Source organism: Schistocerca cancellata, chromosome 3 (genome assembly GCF_023864275.1).
Source record: "Schistocerca cancellata isolate TAMUIC-IGC-003103 chromosome 3, iqSchCanc2.1, whole genome shotgun sequence".
NCBI lineage: Eukaryota > Metazoa > Arthropoda > Insecta > Orthoptera > Acrididae > Schistocerca > Schistocerca cancellata.
The window spans coordinates 364,664,193-364,691,701 of NC_064628.1; the positions used below are offsets into that span (position 1 = coordinate 364,664,193).

The following is a 27,509-nucleotide window of genomic DNA, read 5'->3' on the forward strand; positions in this document are numbered from 1 at the left end:
ACTACTCCTAATTACCAAGGTAGTTTGGCGAAAGGTTTTGGATATGTCCTAAAAAAGGCTATAACACCCAATTAAACTGTCCAAGATATTTTACATGCCACTTAATAGTATGTCATTCCATTTATGAATTCTTCCGCCATGTATATAACAAAAAAGAAAAGGGTTACTTATGAAATTGCCGCTAACGACAGATATATCAAGATAAAGGCATTCGTTTTATCACAGCAGACACTGAAATCGGTTAAAGTAGGCTAAATTTAATTTCATAATACGAGCTCTTGTTTCAGTTCAATACGATGATTACAGATAAGAAATAACTGATTCATAAATCTAGCTGTCATGGAACAATGTCTTTTCAAGGCAGTAGCTTATCTACATCCACATCTGCATCTGTACTCTGCGCAGATGACACGAGAGAACTTACTCACCTTCTAAAAAACTAAACAGCACTCGAACAGTCTATGAAGGTGCAACGGTGCCGACCGGCCACTGTGTCATCCTTGGTGCTCAGGCGCCACTAGGTGCGGATACGGAGGGCCATGTGGTCAGCACACAGCTCTCCCGGCCGTACGTCAGTTTACGAGACTGGAGCCGCTACTTCTGAATCAAGTAGCTCCTCAGTTCACAAGATCTGAGTGCACCCCACTTGCCAACAGCGCTCGGCAGACCGGATGGTCACCCATCCAACTGCTAGCCCAGCCAGACAACGCTTAAATTCAGACGGGAACCGGTGTTACCACTGTGGGAAGGCCGCTTGCTTACTCACTTTCTAGTAGTGGTTTATCGCAGTGCGCTGGGGGTGGCGACTGGAGAAAAACGCAGGTCAGTCCTGTTATAAAGGAGGGTCGTAGGACTTAATTATAGCCTGTGACACTGTCGTCAATATGTTGCAGGATATGGAACATATTTTATGCGGAAGAATTATGACGTTTTTGAAAAATGAAAATCTCTTCTATAAAAGTCAGCGTGGATTCCAGTTATGAGCCATGCTGTTCAGCACACACATGTAAAAGAAATTTTTGAATTATAGAACCCTGAAGAATACCTTTACCCATATATGATGTTTGCTTGCAGAACGGGCTGCCGTCCACGGAGAACCCGTACGTCTTCAATGGCGACTTCGTGGACCGTGGGAAGAAGGGCCTGGAGGTGCTCCTGCTATTGCTGGCCTGTCTGCTCGTGTTCCCCGGCGGAGTCTTCCTCAACAGGGGCAACCATGAGGACCACATCATGAACACGAGGTAAGTGTGGCGTCCACCGAGCCCGCTGGTGTTGTTCTGTGATGTCAGAAAGTTGTTTTTCACAACTATGTTTTTGCACAAACGTCCTTTATTTTGTTTTATTACGCCAAATTTGCTTGTCAGTCTTCGCTTTTTGCGACTTCTTCTGTCGTCATTGTCAGGAGCTAACCATCCTCCTAGTAGGCTACTGGTACTTTCGTGTGTACAGGGTGGGCAAATTACATTGATCTGCTAAACGTACGGACGAGGTGGATAAAGTAACACAACAGATTAACAACTCGGTGGAAATTAATGAAATTGCGGGACCGTGTTGCCAGAGGTCTTCCACTCATGCACGTAAAGCTGCACGTCAGATGGCGTGACGGCAGCGTTTTTATTTTTCGTTTTAGGGCGCAAAACTGCTATGGTCATTAGCGCAGTGACGGCAGCGTGACAGTAATACCAAATGGGGCCGCTCCCGGAACACGAGACAATTGAAGGGACAGTATATACTGTGGTGGTGTTTTTCCAAACTACATGGGTCGCAGACAAAACTTGGATGGCTTCACACGCAGGTGAATCTGCAGTGAAATGGAAGAAGAACCAAGTGTGACAACTTTAGCCCAGTAGTTTGGTATTGCTCACAGCATTGTTTCATGTGGACGAGGAGCATTCCAAAACACAGACACAGCTGTCTGAAGGAGATGCGGTGACCAGCCATGATCAACAACAGCACTGGATGACCGCTACATTGTAGTACAAACAAGATGGGACCCACGTCAAACAGCAGGTGCAGTGGTAACCACAGTTAACAGCACAGCAATCTTACGCTCCACAGTGTCGCGGTGACTGCCTGGGGGTGGACCCTTTGCCCTCCGACCAGTACGTTGTGTTCCGTTGACACCTGCACATAGGCTACACCGTTTGCGATAGAGCCAAGAGCAGAGCGACTGGACAAACGAGGAGTAGGATCGTGTGCTCTCCTAAGATGGCAGCAGATTCAGTCGGAGTAGTGATTCTGAATGTAACCTCATACCGCGAGACATGGGAACACGTAATGGACTCAGGAACATTGTCGAACATGATCCATTTGGTGGTCCACGTGTTGTGATTTGGAGAGGAATAATGCTGCGTAGGCGTACTGACCTTCACAACTTTGAGGTTGGTACATAGGTTATTGTGATATGTGTGTCTTTTCGGGGCTGCGTTCGGCCCTGACTTCATTTCTGTGGACGAGCGCGTCCAAAAGCGCAGGTGGAGTAGAGAATATTTGACGAATAACCTGGACTCTCCATTCTCCGACCTAATCCTATCGAGCACGTCTGGTATCAGTTGGGAAGACATACTGAAGCAACTTCCAGCAGTTGTCAACCTCGCTGCTAGAGAAATGAAGTGCCCTACCACAAGACTTCCTTAGCAACCTTACGGCAGTAGTTCTCAACCTCGCTGGTAGGGAAATGAAGTGCCCTCCCGCAAGACTTCCTTAGCAACCTTACGGCAGTAGTTGTCAACCTCGCTGGTAGAGAAATGAAGTGACCTACCACAAGACTTCATTAGCAGCCTTATGGCAGTAGTTGTCAACCACGCTGGTGGAGAAATGAGGTGCCCTACAACAAGAATTCTTCACCAGGTTTGTGGGCAGCGTGGGAGCACATTACAGAGCGTCCGTTGCCATTCGTCGTGACTACACACCTTATTAGGAAACATATGCAAGGTGACTACAACTTAATAATTGTGTTCGGAGAAATGTGTAATTTCTGTTTGTCTCAGAGCGTATTTCTTTCAGCTACATTTTATTGTGTACTGCAGCAATTATTTCTAGGTATGGTCCAAAATTAATCGAGTTGCTACTTGGTGGAAACACTGCACGCGAAAGTTACTTTTATCATTTACTTTTGCACACAATTATAAAACTGGTCACTCCAGATTACATCTTGTACACCTGGGGCGAATGACGAAAGTTGGTTTGGCTATGATAAGGTGCAAGAAATATGTTCCGAGCCAGTTTTATTTTGCACCACTTGTAGTTGGACGAATTGTGTCATAGAGCTACACCTAAGAGCCAAAGAAACTGGTACATCAGCCTAATATCGTGTAGCGTACCCGCAAGAACGCAGAAATGCCGCAGCATGACTTGGCATAGACTCGAATAATGTCTGAAGCAGTGCCCGGGGGGGGGGGGGGGGGGGGGATAGATGCGATGAATCTTGCAGGGCTGTCCACAAATCCGTAAGAGTAGGAGGGGATGGAGATCTCTTCTGAACAGCAAGTTGCAAAACGTCCCAGAAATCCTCAATAATGTTCATGTCTAGGGAGTTTGGAGGCCAGTGGAAGTGTTTAAACTCAGAAGAGTGTTCCTGGAGGCACTCTGTAGCAATTCTGGACGCGTGGGACGTCGCATTGTCCTGCCCGAATTGCTCACGCCCGTATGAATGCACAATGGACATGAATGGATGCAGGTGTTCAGACAGGATGCTTACGTGTGTCTCACCTTCCAGAATCGTATCTAGCCGTATCAGGAGTTCTATATCACTCTAACTACACACGCCCCACACCATTACAGGGCCTCCACCAGCTTGTACAGCACCCTGCTGACATAATGCGTCCATGGATTCAGGAGGTTGTTTCCATACCCGTAGACGTCCATCCGCTCGATGCAGTTTGAAACGAGACTCGTCGGACCTGGCGACATGTTTCCAGCCACCAACAGTCGAATGTCGGTGTTAACGGGCCCAGGCGAGTCGTAGAGCTTTGTTTAGTGCAGTCACCAAGGGAACACGAGTGGGCCTTCAGCTCCAAAGTCCCGTATCAATGATGTTTCGTTGAATGGTTCGCACGCTGACACTTTTTGATGGCCCAACATTGAAATCTGCAGCAATTTGCGGAAGGGTTATACTTTTGTCACGTTGACTGATTCTCTTCAGTCGTCGTTGGTCCCGTTCTTGCAGGATCTTTATCCGGCAGCAGAGATGTCGGAGATTTGATGATTTACCGGATTCCTGATATTCACGGTACACTCATGCAATGGTCGTGTGGGAAAGTTCCCACTTCATCGCTACCTCAGAGATGATACGTCCCATTGCTCATGTGCCGACTATAACACCACTTTCAAAGTCACTTAAATCTTGATAAACTGCCACTGTAGCAGCAGTAACCGATCTAACAACTGCGACAGACTCTTGTTGTCTTACATGGGCGTTGCCGACTGCAGCTTCGTGTTTTGCCTGTTTACATAACCCTGTATTAGAATACGCATGCCTATACCAGCTTCTTTGACGCTTCAGTGTACAACGGTCTTACAGATATTACATAGGCTACCAGAGAATAAACAAATGTCATGGAGCAACGCTAGTAGTGACCCTCATTCCGTTAGATCGTGGGCGGACCACTTCACAAGAAAGCAGCGTTTTGGTATCGAGCGCCTCTTCCGATTAACTATGAGGTCTATATTCTTTGTACTGCTAAAGTCGTGTTTACATGCGAAGAACCTGGGTTCAGCGTCCGCAGCTCGTGGTCGTGCGGTAGCGTTCTCGCTTCCCATGCCCGGGTTCCCGGGTTCGATTCCCGGCGGGCTCAGGGATTTTCTGTGCCTCGTGATGACTGGGTGTTGTGTGATGCCCTTAGGTTAGTTAGGTTTAAGTAGTTCTAAGTTCTAGGGGACTGATGACCATAGATGTTAACTCCCATAGTGCTCAGAACCATTTGAACCATTTTGAACCTGGGTTCAGTTGCCGGTACTGCCAGGGATATCACTAATTGTAAAGGAGTTCACTCACTCTCAGAAAAGCAGTTGAGTGGCTACTAGAATTAGAAGTAGCTGTTCCCAGGTCTTAAAAGCTCACAACTTCCGGGAGGATTGTGTGCTGACCACAAGCCCCACCATAATGCATCCAAATGACGCCATGTGTTAGAGCATAAGGTAAAGGGGGGTCGGCATCTGGTATCGTAATTACTTCTTTTGTTATCTATGCAGCACTAGAGTCAAAACGGCCTGCAGTTTGTGGGCGAGTCAAATGCAGATTATGCCACCAGTGGATCAGCTCATAAGTGTCCATGAAGAAAAGAAGTATTTGACTGAAGCGTAGAATCATCCAAGCTATAATGTCGTACCTTACTTCAAGGGCACGCTGGATGAGGGCTTCTATAGGGGATGACGCTACCTTATCTCAAGGCACACTATTACAGTAAAGCAGATTTTCTGAACTAGATCACTTGGAGACGACCGTGACAGGTGTATGTTTTAAAATAATTTCGTCTCTAGACGCAAACACGCAAGCGTATTTTATATTACCGTGTTCCACCATTCAGACGCCCATCTCCAGATCAACGAGCTGCAGTAGAGGATAGTGTATTGAGACGATGAAAACCAGCAACCTGAAAACCTAAATTTGATTCGGTCTGGAAGTAAAGCTTCTTTTAAAACCTGACTCGGCTTTGCTCGTCTCGGTGTCGAGTGATTCACAACAGGATCGCACGTCGCGTGACCTTTTGCGTTGGCGTCGGACGCCTAATTGGCAACGTCCCACCGCGCCCGACTCTCATTACGTTTATGGACGCATGGGTGCCGGTGCGTGCGCTTGCAATATATCACTCGCGCGATGTAGAGCGGACTTTCACGCTGTTCGAAATTACCACCTTCACTGAACGTCTGGTATTACGCTGTCGTGAAATAACACTAGTACATTTCAAACCTATTTCAGTTTGCCTACCAGGTGCGCTATCGTCTACCCAAGACTGTAGAACTTACTGTCTCTTCAAACTGCTAAAGCTGGGGCCGATGGTTGGCCTAAGCTTCACAGGTTATATACACGTCAGGAGCTGTTTTGTCTTCAACAGCAAGCAAGAATACAGTATATGCACATTTACATAGAGCTGTACCAATATTACAAAGCAGTGTTATTTTATTACAGTTGCCATACACACTATATGGTCAAAAGTATCCAGACACCATCAAAAACATACGTTTTTCATATTAGGTGCATTGTGCTGCCACGTACTGCCAGGTATTCCATATCAGCGAATTCAGTAGTCATTAGACATCGTGAGAGAGCAGAATGGGGCGCTCCGCGGAATACACGGACTTTGAACTTTATACTTATATGAATATGGTGTGCCCGCATCTCGTGGTTGTGAGGTAGCGTTCTCGCTTCCCACGCCCGGGTTCCCGGGTTCGATTCCCGGCGGGGTCAGGGATTTTCTCTGCCTCGTGATGGCTGGGTGTTGTGTGCTGTCCTTAGGTTAGTTAGGTTTAAGTAGTTCTAAGTTCTAGGGGACTGATGACCATAGATGTTAAGTCCCATAGTGCTCAGAGCCATTTGAACCATTTGAATATGGTGTCTGTCCTTCCGGACATGTCGGAAAGAACAGACACCATATTCATATAAGTATATAGTTCTGTCAATACCGGCCATGACCTTCTTCTGTGCGGATGCACACATATTCCTCGAACTCTTGCGGGACTTGGTAAGAATGTCTTCCACGAGTAATGAGTGTGTTGGGGTGGGACACTACGAATGTAGTGTGTGGACATACGAGGTGAGAATGTGGGTCTCGTGGGAGGCGTGCGCGAGGTAGTCCCTGCAGTCGCACTCTTCTCTGTGTCCTCGGTAGCTCAGATGAATAGAGCGTCTGCCATGTAAGCAGGAGATCGCAAGTTCGAATCCTGGTCTGGGCACACATTTTCACCTGTCCTCCTTGATATATATCAACGCCCGTCGGCAGCTGAAGGTAGTAATATAATTCTAATTTCGACTTCGAAAGTGGTCAGATGATTGGGGGTCACTTGCGTCATACGTATGTACGCGAGATTACCACACCCCTAAACATCCCTAGATCCACAGTTTCCGATGTGATAGTGAAGTGCAAACGTGAAGGGACATGTACAGCACAAAAACGTACAGGCCGACCTCGTCTATTGACTGAGAGAGACCGCCGACTGTTGAACAGGGTCGTAATGTGTAATAGGCAGACATCTATCCAGACCATCACATACGAATTCTAAACTGTATCAGGATCAACTGCCAGTGCTATGACAGTTAGGCGGGAGGTGAGAAAACTTGGATTTCATCGCCGAGCGGCTGCCCTTAAGCCACACAACACGCCGGTAAATGCCAAACGACGCCTCGCTTAGTGTAAGGAGCGTAAACATTGGACGATTGAACAGTGGGGAAACGTTGTGTGGAGTGACGAATCACGCTACAGATTGTGGCGATCCTATAGCAGGGTGTGGGTATGGCGAATGCCCGATGAGCGTCATCTGCCAGCGCGCGTAGTGCCAACAGTAAAATTCGGCGGCGGTGTTGTTACGGTGTGGTCGTGTTTTGCATGGAGGGGACTTGCACCCCGTGTTGTTTTGCATGGCACTATCACAGTACAGGCCTACATTGGTGTTTTAAGCACCTTCTTGCTTCCCATTGTTGAAGAGCAATACGAGGATGGCGATTGCATCTTTCAACACGATCGAGCACCTGTTCGTAATGCACGGCGTGTGGCGTAGTGGTTACACGACAATAGCATCGCTGTAATGGACTGCGCTGCACAATGTCCTGACTTGAATCCTATAGAATACCTTTGGGATGTTCTGGAACGCCGACTTCGTGCCAGGCCTCACCGACCGACATCGATACCTTTCCTCGGTACAGTACTCCGTGAATAATGGGCCGCCATCCCCCAAGAAACGTTCCTGCAACTGACTGAACGTATGCCTGCGAGAATGGAAGCTGTCATCAAGGCTAAGAGTGGGCTAACACCATAGTGAATTCCAGCATTACCGTCGGAGGTCGCCACTAACTTGTAAGTCGTTTTCAGCCAGGTGTCCGGATATTTTTTATCACATAGTGTAGCTTTTACGGGGTATATCATACTTACATTGACTGAGGCACTGCGCGTGTTGTAAACGTAAATAATTTTTACATGTGGGCTAAATGCAGCTTGTTAATAGACGAGTCCTTATGAAACTGAAAAAGTATCAGTAATTTCAAGAATGTTGATTAATTTTTATATAAAAGCATGCCGATTATTAATACAAGCCTAAGAACAATTTCCAACACAAAAGCTAATCCCTTCCCGTTGAAAGTACGACTCCATTGTCGGGTTTGGCTACTATGTGCATAATTAGAAATCTTATCTCGTCAAAAAGACTATTACCAAAATCGAATGTAGAGGGTTCACACGACATCAACTGACGTGGCGACGTAGCAGGCGACCATCAAAGAATATCCAGGACAAGCACACTTCTAAGCTTCTTCATGAAGCCTGAAAATCTGTAAAGGGAAATGCTAAATACAGTGCGCGTCGATGAAGTGAAATGAAAAGAAGACAAGAATTTCTGATCAGATGAGTTTAGGTAATATTAACAGCAGTCGAAAATGGTATAATGGGATGGAGGTAGGACAGAGAGTGAATTAGTGGGAACAGTTCAGATATAGGTTGTTCTCATCAGAATCGACAACAATAGTTCATATATACATGCTGACGTCGCAAGCAGAAGATGAAGAGATAGAGAAAGTGTATGAGGATAATGAACTGGTAATTCGGCAGGTAAAGAGAGACGGATATCTAAAAATCATGGGGCACTGGAACGCGGTTGTAGGGGAAGGAAAAGAAGAGAGGATTACAGAGGAATATGGGACTGGTAGTAGGAATGAAAGAGGAGAAAGAGCTCTGCAAAAAATTTCAGCTAGTAAGAGCAAATACAATGTTCAAGTATCACAAGAGGAGGAGGTACACTTGGCAAAGGCCTGGAGATATGCGAAGTTCTAGTTAGATTACATGCTGGACAGGCACTGGTTCCAAAATCAGGTATTGGATTGTGAGGTGTACTCAGGAGCAGGTTAGACTCCGATCACAATGTATTGATGATCAAGTGTAGGTTGATGAGATTAGTCTGGAAGCAGCAATGCGCAAAGAAGTGATATACAGAAAAAATGGTTCAAATGGCTCTGAGCACTATGGGACTGAACATCTGTGGTCATCAGTCCCCTAGAACGTAGAACTACTTAAACCTAACTAACCTAAGGACATCACACAACACCCAGTCATCACGAGGCAGAGATGAGATACAGAAGAACTAAGGAATGAAGAGGCACACTTGAAGATATCTGAGGCCACAGTTATTGGGATAACGAGTACCTCAGTAGGCAGTTCAGCTGAAGACGTTTGGACATCTCTAAAATGGACAATCACAGTAGTTAGAAAGAAAAACACCAATACAAGGAAGGTAAATGCGAAGAAACCATAGATGAGGGAAGAAATACTTCACCTCAACGAAAGAATGAAGTACAAACGTTTTCACGAATACAGAAATTCATGTCACTTAGGAACAAAATAAACAAAAGGCGCAGGGAAGGCGAGGCGAAATGGCTGCATGAAAAATGTGAAGTAATCGGAAAAGAAATTTACTGTCGGAATGAGTGACTCAGCATGTACAAAAGTCAAAACAATCTTTAGTGAAATTGAAAGCAGGGGGGTGAGATTCAGAGCGCAATGGAAATTCCACTGTTAAATGCAAAGGAAAGATAGAATGTGTGGAAAGAGTACACTGAAGGCCTCTATGAGTGGGAGGACTTATCTGATTAAGTGCTAGAAGAAGTAGCATGAGTCGATAGGGAAGAGACAGAGGATCCAGTATTAGAATCAGAATTTAGAAGATGTGGTTCATCTGTAAAGGAGACCGTTTATAAAACACTAATACGACCTATTCTTGAGTACTACTCGAGCGTTTGGGATCCCTATCAGGTCGGATCGAGGGAAGACATAGAAGCAATTCAGAGGCGGGCTGCTATATTTGTTACTGGTAGGTTTGATCACCACACGAGTGTTACGGAAATGCTTCAGGAACTCGGGTGGGAGTCTCTAGAGGGAAGGAGGCGTTCTTTTCGTGAATCGCTACTGAGGAAATTTAGAGGCTGACTGCAGTACAATTTTACTGTCACCAACTTACATTTCGCCGAAAGACCACAAAGATAAGATAAGAGAGATTAGGGCTCGTACAGAGGAATATAGACAGTCATTTTTCCCTCGTTCTGTTTGGGAGTGGAACAGGGAGAGAAGACGCTAGTTGTGGTACAAGGTACCATCCGCCAGGCACCGTATGGTGGATTGCGGAGTATGCATGTAGATGTAGATGTAGAGCTTTGAAAGACTTAAGAACAAGCTAGCCATTGAAATTTCTAAAATCATTGGGTGGTGTGCTAACTAAACGACTGTTCACGTTGGTGTGTGGATGTATGAGACTCCAGATATACCATCGGACTTTCAGAGAAACGTCATCCACACAAGACTTTCAAGAGCCGACAAGTGCGAGAATTATCTCACAGTCAGCTCCAAGAATTCATGTATCCAAGTTGCTGACAAGAATTGTACATAGAAGAGTGGAAACGAGAATTGAGGATATGTTAGAAGACAATCAGTTTGGCTTCAGGAAGGATAAAGACACCGGAGAGGCAGGTGTGATGTTGCGGTTAATAATAGAAGCAATACTCAAGACACATACATAGTATTTGTGGACCTGGAAAAAGCGTTCGACAATGTAAAATAGTACAAGATGTTCGCAATTCTGGGATAAATAGAGTAAGCTGCAGGGAAAGAGCGCTAATATACAAGAACAAGGAGGAACAATAAGAATGGGGGACCCAGCTGCAAGTTCTCTTTTTACAATGGGTCTAAGACAGCGATGTAGCCTTTCGTCCATACATTTCAATCTATGCATCAAACAAGCTATGATGAAAATAAAATAAAGATTCAAGCGTGGGGTTAAAATACAAGGTGAAAAGATATCAGTGATGACACTGCTGTCGTCACTGAAAGTGAAGAATTACAGGATTTGTTGAATGGAATGAATAGTTTAATTAGTACAGAATTGGACTGAGGGTAAACCGAAGAAAGACGAAAGTAATGAGAAGTAGTAGAAATGAGAACACCGAGAAACTTAATGTCAGGACTGGTGAGCAGGAATTACGCTAGCTATGCAGCAATAGCATATAGACGGAGCAAGGAAGACGTCAAAAGCAGACTAGCACCGGAAAAAAGAGCACTCCTGACCGAGGGAAGTCTACTGCTATCAAACATAGGCGTTAATCTGAGGAAAAAATATCTGAGAATGTACTTTTGGAGCACAGCATTTTATGGTAGTCAAACATGGCCAGTGAGAACACAGGAACAGGAGAGAATTGGTGCATATGAGATGTGGTGAGACTGAAGAATGTTGAGAGTTAGGTGGACTGATAAAGTAAGGAATGCGGAGGCTCTCCGCAGAGTCGGCGGGGGTAGGAACACATGGAAAACAAGAAGAAGAGACAGGGTGATAGGGCATCTGAAAACACATTAGGGAGCAAATTTCATGGTACTAATGTGAATTGTAGAGCATCATCTAAAGTCTAAAGTGACAGCAATAAATAAACTTTACCACACACTCAGCTCTTACTTGGTGCAGTTATGTAGCGATTGTCACTAGCACAGTGCATGTGTGACTGTAAGTCTCGTACCAGGAAACAACTACTGCAACTTCAAAAAAAGGGTCAGCCATAAATACGTCCCTATAAAACCAACATCATAAATCGCTGGAGAAGGCACCCATAAAATCCTTGTCTTACAGTTAGACCAGCATTGTTCTCCTGGGTATCTTCCTATAACTACAACAATGTTAGTCGCAATATAGCCGATATTCTCGGTACTATACAATCTCTTTATTATGGCCAGACCATCAGGATACAGAGTTGCACATTCAGTGGAGTGTTGTGTTACCCGAAACAAAACAGGACGCAGCCTATGTCCACTATACCAGCAGGTACACTGAAGCGCCAGGGAAATGGTATAGGCGTGCGTATTAAAATACAGAGATATGTAAACAGGCAAAATACGGCGCTGGGTCAGCAACGTATATATCAGACAACAAGTTCTGTCGCAGTTGTTAGATCGGTTACTGCTGCTACAATGGCAGGTTTTTAAGATGTGAGTTTGCACGTGGTGTTACATCTACATCTACATCCATACTCCGCAAGCCACCTGACGGTGTGTGGCGGAGGGTACCTTGAGTACCTCTATCGGTTCTGCCTTCTATTCCAGTCTCGTAGTGTTCGTGAAAAGAAGGATTGTCGGTATGTCTCTGTGTGGGCTCCAATCTCTCTGATTTTATCATCATGGTCTCTTCGCGAGATATACGTAAGAGGGAGCAATATACTGCTTGACTCCTCAGTGAAGGTATGTTCTCGAAACTTCAGCAAAAGCCCATACAGAGCTACTGAACGTCTCTCCTGCAGAGTCATCCACTGGAGTTTATTTATCATCTCCGTAACGCTTTCGCGATTACTAAATGATCCTGTGACGAAGCACGCTGCTCTCCGTTGGATCTTCTCTATCTCTTCTATCAACCCTATCTGGTTCTGATCCCACACTGCTGAGCAGTATTCAAGCAGTGGGCGAATAAACGTACTGTAACCTACTTCCTTTGTTTTCGGATTGCGTTTCCTTAGGATTCTCCCAATGAATCTCAGTCTGGCATCTGCTTTACCGACGATCAACTTTATATGATCATTCCATTTTAAATCACTCGTAATGCGTACTCCCAAATAATTTATGGAATTAACGGCTTCCAGTTGCTGACCTGCTATATTGTAGATAGATGATAAGGGATCTTTATTTCTATGTATTCGCAGCACATTACACTTGTCTACATTGTGATTCAATTGCCATTCCCTGCACCACGCGTCATGCACCATGCGTTGCAGATCCTCCTGCATTTCAGTACAATTTTCCATTGTTACAACCTCTCGATACACCACAGCATCATCTGCCAAAAAGCCTCAGTGAACTTCCGATGTCATTCACCAGGTCATTTATGTATATTGTGAATAGCAACGGTCCTATGACACTCCCCTGCGGCACACCTGAAATCACTCTTACTTCGGAAGACTTCTCTCCATTGAGAATAACATGCTGCGTCCTGTTATCTAGGAACTCCTCAATCCAATCACACAATTGGTCTGATAGTCCATATGCTCTTACTTTGTTCATTAAACGACTGTGGGGAACTGTATCAAACGCCTTGCGGAAGTCAAGAAACACGGCATCTACCTGTGAACCCGTGTCTATGGCCCTCTGAGTCTCGTGGACGAATAGCGCGAGCTGGGTTTCACATGACCGTCTTTTTCGAAACCCATGCTGATTCGTACAGAGTAGATTTCTAGTCTCCAGAAAAGTCATTATACTCGAACACAATACGTGTTCCAAAATTCTGCAACTGACCGACGTTAGAGATATAGGTCTATAGTTCTGCACATCTGTTCGACGTCTCTTCTTGAAAATGGGGATGACCTGTGCCCTTTTCCAATCCTTTGGAACGCTACGCTCTTCTAGAGACCTACGGTACACCGCTGCCAGAAGGGGGGCAAGTTCCTTCGCGTACTCTGTGTAAAATTGAACTGGTATCCCATCAGGTCCAGAGGCCTTTCCTCCTTTGAGCGATTTTAATTGTTTCTCTATCCCTCTGTCGTCTATTTCGATATCTACCATATTGTCATCTGTGCGACAATCTAGAGAAGGAACTACAGTGCAATCTTCCTCTGTGAAACAACTTTGGAAAAAGACATTTAGTATTTCGGCCTTTAGTTTGTCATCCTCTGTTTCAGTACCATTTTGGTCACAGAGTGTCTGGACATTTTGTTTTGATCCACCTACCGCTTCTTAGGATTTTCTGCCATTTCAGTACATAGAACTTTACTTTCGAATTCATTGAACGCCTCTCGCATAGCCCTCCTCACACTACATTTCGCTTCGCGTAATTTTTGTTTGTCTGCAAGGCTTTAGCTATGTTTATGTTTGCTGTGAAGTTCCCTTTGCTTCCGCAGCAGTTTTCTAACTCGGTTGTTGTACCACTGTGGCTCTTTTCCATCTCTTACGATCTTGCTTGGCACATACTCATCTAACGCATACTGTACGACGGTTTTGAAATTTGTCCACTGATCCTCAACACTATCTGTACTTGAGACAAAACTTTTGTGTTGAGCCAACAGGTACTCTGAAATCTGCTTTTTGTTACTTTTTCTAAACAGAAAAATTTTCCTACCCTTTTTAATATTCCTATTTACGGCTGAAATCATCGATGCCGTAACCGCTTTATGATCGCTGATTCCCTGTTCTGCGTTAACTTTTTCAAGTAGTTCTGGTCTGTTTGTCACCAGAAGGTCTAATATGTTATCGCCACGAGTCGGTTCTCTGTTTAACTGCTCAAGGTAGTTTTCAGATAAAGCACTTAAAAAATTTCACTTGATTCTTTGTCCCTGCCACCCGTTATGAACGTTTGAGTCTCCCTGTCTATATCCAGCAAATTAAATTCTCCACCCAGAACTATAACATGGTGGGGAAATCTACTCGAAATACTTTCCAAATTATCCTTCAGGTGCTCAGCCACAACAGCTGCTGAGCCAGGGGGCCTATAGAGACATCCAATTACCATGTCTGAGCCTGCTTTAACCGTGACCTTCACCCAAATCATTTCACATTTCGGATCTCCGTCAATTTCCTTCGATACTATTGCACTTCTTATCGCTATAAACACGCCTCCCTCTTCACTGTTCAGCCTGTCTCTTCGGTATACATTCCAATCTGAGTTTAGGATTTTATTACTGTTTACGTCTGGTTTCAGCCAACTTTATGTCCCTAGTACTATATGGGCGTTGTGACCGTTTATTAATGAGAGCAGTTCTGGGACCTTTCTATAGACGCTCCTGCAGTTTACTATTAGCACATTAATATTGTTATTCCCTGTTGCATTTTGCCTACTCCTACCTTGCCGCGTCTCAGGAGGCGTCTTGTCGGGCCTAGGGAGGGGATTCTCTAACCTAAAAAACCCTCATGTGCACTCCACACGTACTCCGCTACCCTTGTAGCCGCTTCCGGCGTGTAGTGCACGCCTGACCTATTCAGGGCGACCCTACATTTCTCCCCCCGATAGCGGAGGTCGAGAAATTTGCACCCCAGATCTCCGCAGAATCGTCTGAGCCTCTGGTTTAAGCCTTCCACTCGGCTCCAAACCAGAGGACCGCGATCGGTTCTGGGAACGAAACTACAAATAGTTAGCTTTGATTCTACCCCGCGAGCGAGGCTTTCCGCCTTCACCAATTCCGCCAACCGCCTGTACGAACTGAGGATGACCTCTGAACCCAGACGGCAGGAGTCATTGGTGCCGACATGAGCAACAATTTGCAGTCGGGTGCACCCAGTGCTCTCTATTGCCGCCGGCAGGGCCTCCTCCACATCTCGGATGAGACCCTCCGGCAAGCAAACAGAGTGAACTCTGGCCTTCTTCCCCGACCTTCCCGCTACTTCCCTAAGGGGCTCCATCACCCGCCTAACGTTGGAGCTCCCAATAACTAATAAACCCTTCCCCCCGTGTGCCTGCTCGGACCTTGCTGAAGGAGCAGCCACATGTCCACTCACAGGCAGAGCGGGCGATGCCACACGGCCAGCCTCCACATTGACCCTCCGCCTCGTGCGCCGCGAACGCCGCTGAACCCTCCACTCCCCTTGGGGAGAGGGTGGCCCAACCGCGCCCGGTACCCGCGAAGATGTCTCGACAGCAGGGACAGTGGGTGAAGCATGTAACACCTGGGGTGTACCTTGCGACGCACCAGACTCCCCACTGCCGCTACACTCCGAGGCAGCAGCCTGAAGACGGCTGACCGCGGCCATCAACACGCTTAGCTGTTCGCGAACAGTAGCCAGCTCCTCCTGTGTCCGTACACAGAAGTCACACATCCTATCCATCCTAAGGAATCAATTTACTGAAGAGAGTTAATCAACCTTTAACTAGACTGCTAATTCACTAAAGGCGGCTGTTTATTCACTAAACTGTGGTTGCTAGCCACTTCTTGTAGAAAACAATGAAAATAGCACTACCTGTCTCTGGACTGTATTGAAAACAAACACTAGCACTACTGGCACTATGGTTGACTAAAGGGACTCTCTCTGACTGTATTCAAAACAAACACGAAATCTATGGAACACTATTAATAGCACCCGACAATTAAAGCTTCCTAAAAGCAAATACACACGGAAGAAGAAGTGACAAGTAAGAAAAATACAGTTAATACTTAAATTAAGGTAGCTCGCTGGACAGCAGACGTGAAGCAGACGGCAGTTACGACGACACTGACACTGACACTAGCCCTAGCTATGGGACACAGCATCTCCAAGTTAGCGATGAAGTGGGGATTTTCCCGTATGAACATTTCACGAGTGGACCGTGAATATCAGGAATCTGGTGAAACATCAAATTTCTGACATCGCTGCGGCCGGGAAAACTTCCTGCAAGAACGGCACCAACGACGGCTTAAGAGAATCGTTGAATGTGACAGAGTGCAATCCTTCTGCAAATTGTGCAGATTTCGATGCTGGGCCATTAGCGGCTGAACCATTCAACGAAGCATCATCGACCTGGGCTTTCGGAGCCGAAGGCTTACTCGTTTACCCTTAATGACTGCAAGACACGGAGCTTTACGAATCGCCTGGGGCGGACATTGGACTGTTGATGACTGGAAACATGTTGCCTGGTCAGACGAGTCTCGTTTCGGAGTGCATTGAGCGAATGAATTCATGGACGCCGCATGTCAGAAGAGGACTGTTCAAGCTGGTGGAGGCTCTGTAATGGTATGGGGCGTGTGTAGTTGGAGTGCTGTGGGACCCTTGATACGTCTGCATACGATCTGACAGGTGACACATACGTAAGCATCCTGTCTGATCACCTGCATCCATCCATCTCCATTGTACATTCTGACGGACTTGTGCAGTTCCAGTAGGACAATGAGGCGCCCCACACATACAGAATTGATACAGAGTGGCTCCATGAACACACTTCAGTGTTTAAACACTTCCACTGGCCACCAAACTCCCCAGACATGAACATTACTGAGCTTGTGTGGGATGACTTGTGACCTGCTGTTCAGAAGAAATGTACTCATACGGATTTACGGATAGTGCTGCAGGATTCATGGTGTCGATCCCCTCCACCGCTACTTCAGACATTAGTTGAGTCCATACCAACTCGTGCTGCGGCACATCTGCGTGCTCTAGGGGCGGGAGGGGGGGGGGGGGGGGCTACACGATATTAAGCAGGTATACCAGTTTCTTCGGTTCTTCAGTTTATATGACATCTGGAATTTTGTAAACAGGTAGTGTAGGGTTTTAGACCACCAGGTGAAGTTCAGCGAGGTATGGGAGCGGAAGAGAATCGCAAACGAACTGGAGGTAGTAAGCGGTTTGGAAGATCAGTAATGTCTCTTTCGTTGTAGGTATAACAAATTATTCCTAAGCAGTTTTGGAAAAGCGGAGAACGTTATAGCCCAGAAGTAGTACGAGAACGGAGACCAAACGTTTAAAAGCGAGATGTAAGAAAAGTCGAGATGCCAAGTGAAAAGCGGCCCATCACAGTTGACACATCACTCAATTAAGAGCAAATCCTACCTCCCTAGCACCACCAAGGTAGGAGCTCACGTGTTACACTGGGGGCAACTATTGACTCGTTTGTAGATGAACATTTGTAATGTACGCACTTACGGGGACAACATGGCATAATTAATTTATAATTTAATTTCCACTCTGACCAACTACTCTGCTAAGTATGGAGAAGTCATTTAACTTCTTTGATTTTTTTAATCATCATCATCATCATCATCATTTAAGACTGATTATGCCTTTCAGCGTTCAGTCTGGAGCATAGCCCCCCTTATACAGTTCCTCCATGATCCCCTATTCAGTGCTAACATTGGTGCCTCTTCTGATGTTAAACCTATTACTTCAAAATCATTCTTAACCGAATCCAGGTACCTTCTCCTCGGTCTGCCCCGACTCCTCCTACCCTCTACTGCTGAATCCATGAGTCTCTTGGGTAACCTTGCTTCTCCCATGCGTGTAACATGACCCCACCATCTAAGCCTGTTCGCCCTGACTGCTACACCCATAGAGTTCATTCCCAGTTTTTCTTTGATTTCCTCATTGTGGACACCCTCCTGCCATTGTTCCCATCTACTAGTACCTGCAATCATCCTAGCTACTTTCATATCCGTAACCTCAACCTTGTTGATAAGGTAACCTGAATCCACCCAGCTTTCGCTCCCATACAACAAAGTTGGTCGAAAGATTGAACGGTGCGCAGATAACTTAGGCTTGGTACTGACTTCCTTTTTACAGAAGAGAGTAGATCGTAGGTGAGCGCTCACTGCATTAGCTTTGCTACACCTCGCTTCCAGTTCTTTCACTATGTTGCCATCCTGTGAGAATATGCATCCTAAGAACTTGAAACCGTCCACCTGTTCTAACTTTGTTCCTCCTATTTGGAACTCAATCCGTTTATATTTCTTTCCCACTGAGATTACTTTCGTTTTGGAGATGCTAATCTTCATACCACAGTCCTTACATTTCTGATCTAGCTCTGAAATATTACTTTGCAAACTTTCAATCGAATCTGCCATCACAACTAAGTCATCCGCATATGCAAGACTGCTTATTTTGTGTTCACATATCTTAATCTCACCCAGCCAATCTATTGTTTTCAACATAAGATCCATAAATAATATGAACAACAGTGGAGACAGGTTGCAGCCTTGTCTTACCCCTGAAACTACTCTGAACCATGAACTCAATTTACCGTCAACTCTAACTGCTGCCTGACTATCAATGTAAAGACCTTTAATTGCTTGCAAAAGTTTGCCTCCTATTCCATAATCTTGTAGAACAGACAATAACTTCCTCCTAGGAACCCGGTCATATGCCTTTTCTAGATCTATAAAGCATAGATACAATTCCCTGTTCCACTCATGACACTTCTCCATTATTTGCCGTAAGCTAAAGATCTGGTCCTGACAACCTCTAAGAGGCCTAAACCCACACTGATTTCCATCCAGTTGGTCCTCAACTAATACTCGCACTTTCCTTTCAACAATACCTGAGAAGATTTTACCCACAACGCTGATTAAAGAGATACCTCTGTAGTTGTTACAATCTTTTCTGTTTCCATGTTTAAAGATTGGTGTGATTACTGCTTTTGTCCAGTCTGATGGAACCTCTCCCGACTCCCAGGCCATTTCAATTATCCTGTGTCGCCATTTAAGACCTGACATTCCACTGTATTTGATGAGTTCCGACTTAATTTCATCCACCCCAGCCGCTTTATTGCACTGCAATCTATTGACCATTTTTTCCACTTCCTCAAATGTGATCCTATTTCCATCATCATTCCTATCCCATTCTACCTCGAAATCTTAAACATTACTGATCGCATTTTCACCTACATTGAGCAACTCTTCAAAATATTCCCTCCATCTGTCCAAGGCATCCACAGGATTCACCAGCAGTTTTCCTGACCTGTCCAAAATACTTGTCATTTCCTTCTTACTTCCCTTTCGAAGACTGCTAATTACACTCCAGAATGTTTTTCCAGCAGCTTGACCCATAGTCTCCAATCTGTTTCCAAAGTCTTCCCACGATTTCTTCTTGGATGCTGCAATTATCTGTTTGGCTTTGTTTCTTTCTTCAACATAACTTTCTCTGTCTACCTGGGTTCTGGTATGTAGCCATTTTTGATACGCCTTCTTTTTCCTTTTACAGGACGAGATTTTTTTTAAAATTGTAAGTTAAATATGCATTTTCTTGTGTTACATTTTCTGCTCTGCGTGCCAACATGGGTTCCATCACGATGGAAAGCCAATAGCCATGTGGAACAAGGCATACATTGACAGCCAAAAGCAGCCGTAGCTACACAGCGTGTTTCTCAATCACAGTTTGCACCTGAATGTTGGCTGTTTCCTAGGAGGAAGTATTATCTCATGTTCTTCTTAAACACTTACGTCAACATATGTTGGAGTTCGACAGCGACAAAACAATTGCTGGTGGAGACTATGGTATACCATTCTGCGATACTGCTGCTCGCGTTGGTCAGGCCTCCACGGCCACTACGTGAGTATGGAATTTATGGATTTAGTATGATCATACACCAGACCATGCAGTATCTCAACGGCCTCACGCGACTGGCGCACGAGAGGACACGTGTAAGTTGCATCGATTGTACAGTGTCTTAAAACCGTCACCATGTTCCCGTGTCTATCTTTCAGCAAGACCATTCAAAACGCTGTATTGTCCGTTCTATCCTGACCTTTGTCCATACCTCGATACGAAGGGCGTTCGACTGTTGCTCTGGCTTACTCGTTACCCAGTTCCGTCACCAACTGAAAACATCTGACCATGAATTTCACGCTACTACTCGCTAACACCTGACCACTCTTGTGAGAGACACATGGTATAAATGCACAGGAGAACAAAAAAGGAATCTCTTTTGTAAAATCTCTCACGCTTTAGAAATGAAATGAAGGTGTCATATTGTTGTTCATTTAAAACCTTAGACGGGTATAAATATCTACCTCCTCCATCATATCCATGTCTTCACGTTTCTCTATATAGGGTGTCTCAAACCTTGTAGGTTAAATTGAAACAGGTGATAGCTTATCCACAACCGATCATACTGAGATAGGAAACCAATGGTTGGAAACGCATATTTACTGTGTTACAGACGTTAATAGCGTACACCGCATAACAACCACGTACAATGTACTTCACAGGAATTGTTTAAAGCGACGGCATCCAGCTCAATGCGTGTGTTGTAACTGTGCATGAATTTCTGCGGCACTCTCTTGAAGATCCCGGGTGTCTGTTCTACACTGGAACGGGCAGCGGGAAGATAAACAACGTATACCGATGCCCACCAAACAGGCATACTGTATACGACTGAGCTAATAGCACATGTGTCATGGTACGACCACATGCGTTGCAACAACATCCCTAGTGTCAATCATCCACTGCATCACATATGTGTCCGTGGGTAATTATGTCACTGTGCAGGGTGTCTGACACCTAGTCAATGATGAAACGTTACTCGTCAAGAGAGTGGGCAGACATGCGTTTCATGTACACTCTGGCAGGTTGTAGTGCCCGTAAAGCGGCACGAATGGATAGAGAACGGTTTCACAACAGGGGTCATCCTAATCGGAAGAAACGTATCTCCGTGGATACCAACTTACGAAGGATGAGGTCGTTCACACCACAGAGAACTGGCCAAGGTGGTGTGGTCGATCATCCTGCATTAACTACCCATCAATTTGCCAGTGAAACGCTCATTTCGAAAGATACAGTCCGGTGAGTACTGCTAGAATAGGTATTACACCCCTATGGTAAAGAACGAGTGCAAGCACCGAGAGCAAAGAATTCTGAGCCCCACATTCACCTCTCGGTGAATTATGCACCCCATTGCTATAGTGACGACCGTCATACAGTTTGTAATGGTCATGTATGAGGCCCCATTCACCTCCCATGATGCTGTTTTCAGCAGCCGCAACATCCATACCTGAAATGAGAACAAGCCGCACAGCACCCACATCGCTGGCCACCAGCAACGATTCTTTGTCAATGTATGGGTGAGCATTGTCCGGTATCACCTAATTGGATCTTATTTGCTGCCTCCCCATTTGACCGACTGAAGTTACCTGGTATTCCTGCGAGATCTACTATCACAGTTCTTGGAGACTGTACCCGTCGTTGTCCACAAAACGAAGTAGCTTTAACACAATGGTTTACCAGCCCACTTCGATGTTAATCTCTGGGAGCACCGGAACAACACGTACCCTTCATTGAATTGGAAGTCCTGTCCTATGACCAGCGTGATGATAAAATCTTGCGCATTTAGACATTTCCCTTTGGGGTTACGTCAAGACTATAGTGTATGAAACGACATAGAATCAGGTGGAGACCTGCTTGCTAGGGTCCAAGTTGCCTGTCTCCTGGCCCAACAGAGACTGTGGTCTTTACGAGAGAAGTTCATGCGCTGTTGCCATGCATGCATTGAGACTGGCGATCGTCACTTTAAGCAATTACTGTGAGCTGTGTTCACGTTATGTGATGTACGCTGTGTATGTCCATAAGACGATAAGTATGTAGTTCTGACCATCGGTTCCCTATCTCACTATAATTGGTTGTAGACCCACTATCACCTGTTTCAGTTTGCCCCAAAATGTTTGAGACTCCTTGTATTATGCGAGGCCTGTAGTGTTTCACTATTCCAAGGCACTTTGTGGTTGGAGTCCTTTAAGTGCGCAGCAGAAATGGAGGGGATACTGTCAGCTCAGATGGATATCCTCAACAATATAGTGCTGGCACCACCAGCCTGTGTCTGTGGGGCGGTGTATGGTTAGATCAGCCGTTCGCCAGAATGGTTGTCCATGGACAACCGTTAACGTGATTTATCCAGCAAGGTGACAGGCTTTCACTGATCCAAGGTCCAACGACGATCATACTGTGCCAACTGCAGCAGTAACTGACGATATCATTGGGTCAACATGGGCTCACGTTTGGGTTGTAAGTTGCAGGGCCCCAAGTGGGCAGACAAGTGTACTCCGAGGCCTGCACCAGAATTAAGCTTTGTTTTCAGATCTGTCAAAGATTACTATCTATCCTGTTTTGCAGAGCAGGAAGAACTCCGACATCCACGTTCTGTGATGAGGCGTGGACCTCCAACACCTTTTCGCCTACTCGTGATTTCACAGTGCGTCGACCACTTTTCATGCGTAGATGCTGCCGAAAGCAGCACGCGAAGAGCCGACCACCTACACCGTTTCCGGGGTGCGCCTTCTCAGACATCGGGTCACAATGACCTGCTCATTGTTGAAGTCGCTAATGTCAGTAAATTTATCGACCGGAATTGACGCTATAATCACTCTGCATTCGATACCGCGTCAAGTGTCAGCAACGCCAGCTGGTAACATTATTCAGCCTCGCGGTGAGCAGTGGATCACAATGGTTGGGCTTATCAGTGTGTACAAAATACGTCATAATCAATTTATATAAGGAACGTCAATGAACGACATAAGACACCTACTATTATTTATTACTGTAGTGGTGCGTATACCCCGTATCCCGTGGTCGTGCGGTAGCGTTCTCGCTTCCCACGCCCGGGTTCCCGGGTTCGATTCGCGGCGGGGTCAGGGATTTTCTCTGCCTCGTGATGGCTGGGTGTTGTGTGCTGTCCTTAGATTCGTTAGGTTTAAGTAGTTCTAAGTTCTAGGGGACTGATGACCATAGATGTTAAGTCCCTTAGTGCTCAGAGCCATTTGAACCATTTGGTGCGTGTAGGTAAAGGCGAATGTACGCCTTTTGAAGTTGTTGTAGGTGTTAAAATTGACCAGGTGCAAGTAGGCCTCATGTACTGAGGGTTTTACACAAACTTAATGACGTATACAGGCTGTTCACCCATTATGCGAATCGAGAATCTTGACGATTTTTATCTGTTATCGACATCGATACTGGCAAGATATCGGTTCCAAGGATTCCAATACTTTCGAGAGTGTTTTAATTTCAAGTTTGAAGTCGGATAACAAATTACAAAAGGATTTTTTTGATACAAGAAGAGATTTGTAACTTTTTTTTTAATTTATACTACGAACCTTGCTCTTCTCCAAATTTCATACTTCTACGTCAAAGGGAAGTGCCCTACACGTTTCAATGAGTGAGTCTTCGGTTATCAAAATACGAGACGTAAATCTTTTGACTGCACTGACTTAGAAGCTAAAGTCTATGTTACAGCCGGGGGAACCACGAATCTTACTATGTGATATAAATTTCAATTTCGTAAGTCTACCTTTCCTGAGAAAAAGCGGGTGTAACAGACGGATGGAGGGGCAGACAGATAACAAATAACTTTTTTCGTGTGATACAATTACAGCTTTACAATTTTCGGAGTTTTTCCTTTGGTTGTACAGCGAAACCCTGCTTCTCGCCAAATTTCATGAATTTAGACCAACGAGAAGTACCATACAGGTTTCGATGAGTGAGTTTGCGAGTATCAAAATGTGTGACACAAATGACCTTATCCTTTGGTTGCATTGACTTAGAAGCTTCAAATGTTTACACCGCTAAGGGACCGTATGCCTTACTATGTGACATAAATTTCTACTTGATACGTCCACCCGTTCTTGAGACAAAAGGTTTTCAACAGTCGGACAGACAGACCGAAAGACATCCGATTGAGGTATACAACACCAAAACCGGGTGTTAATGAAACCCGGTCAACATTTTAGTCAGATTTGCTGTATCTTAAATGCGGTTTACTGGTAATAAAAGAACTTCATTGTTTCGAAATGTGCAGACACCTGGAAATTTAAAACTGAAACGATTGTGTCTTCTCCTGACGGGGTTCACATGGCAGTATACTTCTCCAGTACCAAGTACATCGTTGACATGCAAGGAGTCAGCGAGCGCGACTGTTGTTCCGTGGCACCCATGTGGGGCGAAAATCTGAGGTACGTCCGTAATGAGCGGCCGCTAATGATTTTTTAAAGACGATCTCCCCATTAACGCGGCAGTGCCTTATCATTTGCTTCATGCGCGGTCCTCCGCTCCTGTGCAATTTGCAACCGGCGGCCGTACTGCCTTCGTGAACGCAGCGACACGACGCGGCCTAAAATACTTACTGCGACACACTTAGAACCGAACTATGATTCTTTCGTTTCATGCAGCAGCAGTTTGACGTCAAGAAATAGTACGCAAGAAGATACTTACTGCGACACACTTAGAACCGAACTATGATTCTTTCGTTTCATGCAGCAGCAGTTTTACGTCAAGAAATAGTACGCAAGAAGATCACATACTGAAAATTAAGAGTGTTGTTCAAAAATATCTTTTTACGAAAGGTTTGAAAGTTTATCAAACTATCGTCCTATCGAAAATTAGTGTAGCAAAACGTAACGGTTATAATAAGGCCCAAAATTCCGAGAAAGGGATTGCTAAAAATTCAGTCTCATGAACCAGTCAGTCATCACGGTACTACTGAGTGCAAAGGGTGGTTAAAATGAACAAAAATTAATGAAAAGAAGCAAACATCTCTATTAAGCAGCTACATCAAGTACTGTGGTAAAACGAAGTCTGAAAAGATGCAACGAACTTTTGTAAAAGAGTTTTCCGGTAATGAATGTGTCATTTTGGGGGCAGAAGTGTGGATACTGACCAGAAAGTGGAAAAAGACTCCACTCAACGTAAATGACATATTGCAGGTGTTTCAAAACCACAGCAGTAACGAATGGAAGCACTAGACAAGACTCAACGTTGGTACAGTACATACAAAGGAAAGAATAAGAGTAGTGTGGTATTTTAATATCTTAGAAAGTTTGGGGGAGGAGGAGACTTTCAACATCAAGTGGAAGACGAAGATCTCGAAAGGAATGGAATTCGGGAATTCCAGAGATGCTGCAGGAAGGACGGACGGCGAGAAACACTGGTTTATGTCAAGAAACATGGAGTTTGCGTTCCGGTAAATGGGCAATTGAGGACTTCGACGTCAGATTATTTATGTTACATTCACAATTCTGGAGTGAATTTTTATTCTGAAAAAGTCTTAAACAGTTATAAGGATAGGAAAAAGGCGAAAATTCCGAAATTATTTCAGTCCATACTTAATCCAAGGGTGTGTTGTATTTTTCGCGCGAATTTAGTTCCTTGATACGTTAGCAGCCGCACAAGGGGTTCCCTTAAGCATTGCAGTAAGCTAAGAAAGGCAAGCCTTCTGTTCCAGATTGTGTACCAGTTAGATTCCTTTCAGAGTATGCTGATACAATAGCTCCATACTTAGCAATCGTATTCAACCGATCGCTTGTAGTAAGATCCGCAGCCAAAGGCTTGAACATCGCACTAGTGACACCAATATCGAAGAAAGGAAATGGTTGTAATTCGCTGAATTACGGACCCATATCACTAACGTTGATTTTTAGTAGGATTCTGGAACATATACTGTGCTCGAGCATTGTGAATCACGTCGAAGAAAACGATTTATTGACAAACAGGTGACATGGATTAGAAAACACTAATCTTCTTGTTCTTGTGAGACACAACTAGCTGTTTATTCTCACAAAGTAATGAGAGCTATCGATAGGGGACGTCAGACGGATTCCTTATTTGCAGATTTCCAGACGGCTTTTGACACCGTTCCTCACAAACGATTTCTAATTAAATTGCGTTCCTATAGCATATCGCCTCAGTTGTGTGACCTGATTCGTAATTTCCTGTGATATGACTGACGGAAAGCCATCGAGTAAAACAGAAGTAATATCTGGCGTTCCCCAAGGAAGTGATACAGGCCCTCTGTGGTGCCTGGTCTACGTAAACGATTTAGGAGACAATCCGAGCAGACATCTTAGCCTATTTGCAGATGATGTTGTCAATAACTGTCTTGTAAAGTCATCAGATGATCATAACGAATTGCAAAATGATTTAGACAAGATAAGTGTATGGTGCAGAGAGGGGCAACGGGCTCTAAATCATGAAAAGTGTAAAGTCATCCACATGGCTGCTAAAATGAATCCACTAAATTTTTGTTACAGGATAAATCACACAATTCTAAAGGCTGATAACTCAACTAAATACTTAGGGATTAGACTTACGAATTGGAGCAATCACATAGGTAATATGGGGAATCGCCAACTTTCTCCTCAGAGTGTGAAAATATCTAGCTAGCACTCACCTACCCAGTGAGAACATAATAAAATGAGAGAAATCATAGCTCACACTGAAAGATTTAAGTGTTCGTTTTTCCCGTGCGCTGTTCAAGAGTGGAACGATAGAAAAGTAACTTAAAGGCGATTCGATGAACCCTCTGGTAGGCACTTGATTGTGAATTGCAAAGTAATCTTGTAGATGCAGATGTAGATATAGATCGTTCACAATCTTATAGAGGTTGAAAAACTAACGTCGATTTGGTCAGCGATATGATACTGAACTCTCCTTCATCCCCATAATAGACGAGGACTTTAGGTACACCCAACCTTCAATGATGGTGAACACTTAAATTAATTAATGGTACGATCGACTTAATGGTGGAAACGTAACATGAAGTAATTGCTTTAAAGCCATCAGTTTCTTGATTTCATCTTTTGAACAACTGATAATAAACATAGATTTATATTTGTAGCGACCTATATGTATCAAGGAATGTGAATAGAAGATGCCATTTGGCGTAAAGACGCGGATGTGGACACTGTCATTTTCTAAGACACCTTGTGCTGCTAGAAATATGTGTGCTTCACTGAAGACCACGATCAGTTCAGACTCATTATTCAACTCTGCCGTTTACTTATCCTTATTTGTGAACATACAGTGAACTTAAACCTCGATACGACCAACTGAAACTAACACAAAGATTCAGATTTGGTACAGAGCTGATAGCGTTCTATATTGCTCGCTTACTTTCCTGAACATCGTACG

The 27,509-nt window shown here is 44.7% G+C and overlaps 1 protein-coding gene across 1 annotated transcript in view; it reads left to right on the forward strand.

Moving 5' to 3' along the window:
• Positions 1-27,509, forward strand: part of LOC126175053 (serine/threonine-protein phosphatase rdgC) — a 1,927,531-nt gene that overhangs the window by 1,294,658 nt on the left and 605,364 nt on the right. The window contains exon 8 of the mRNA XM_049921565.1: positions 1,075-1,241. Within this exon, the coding sequence (XP_049777522.1) occupies positions 1,075-1,241 (167 nt within the window). The remainder of the gene's footprint in view (positions 1-1,074; positions 1,242-27,509) is intronic.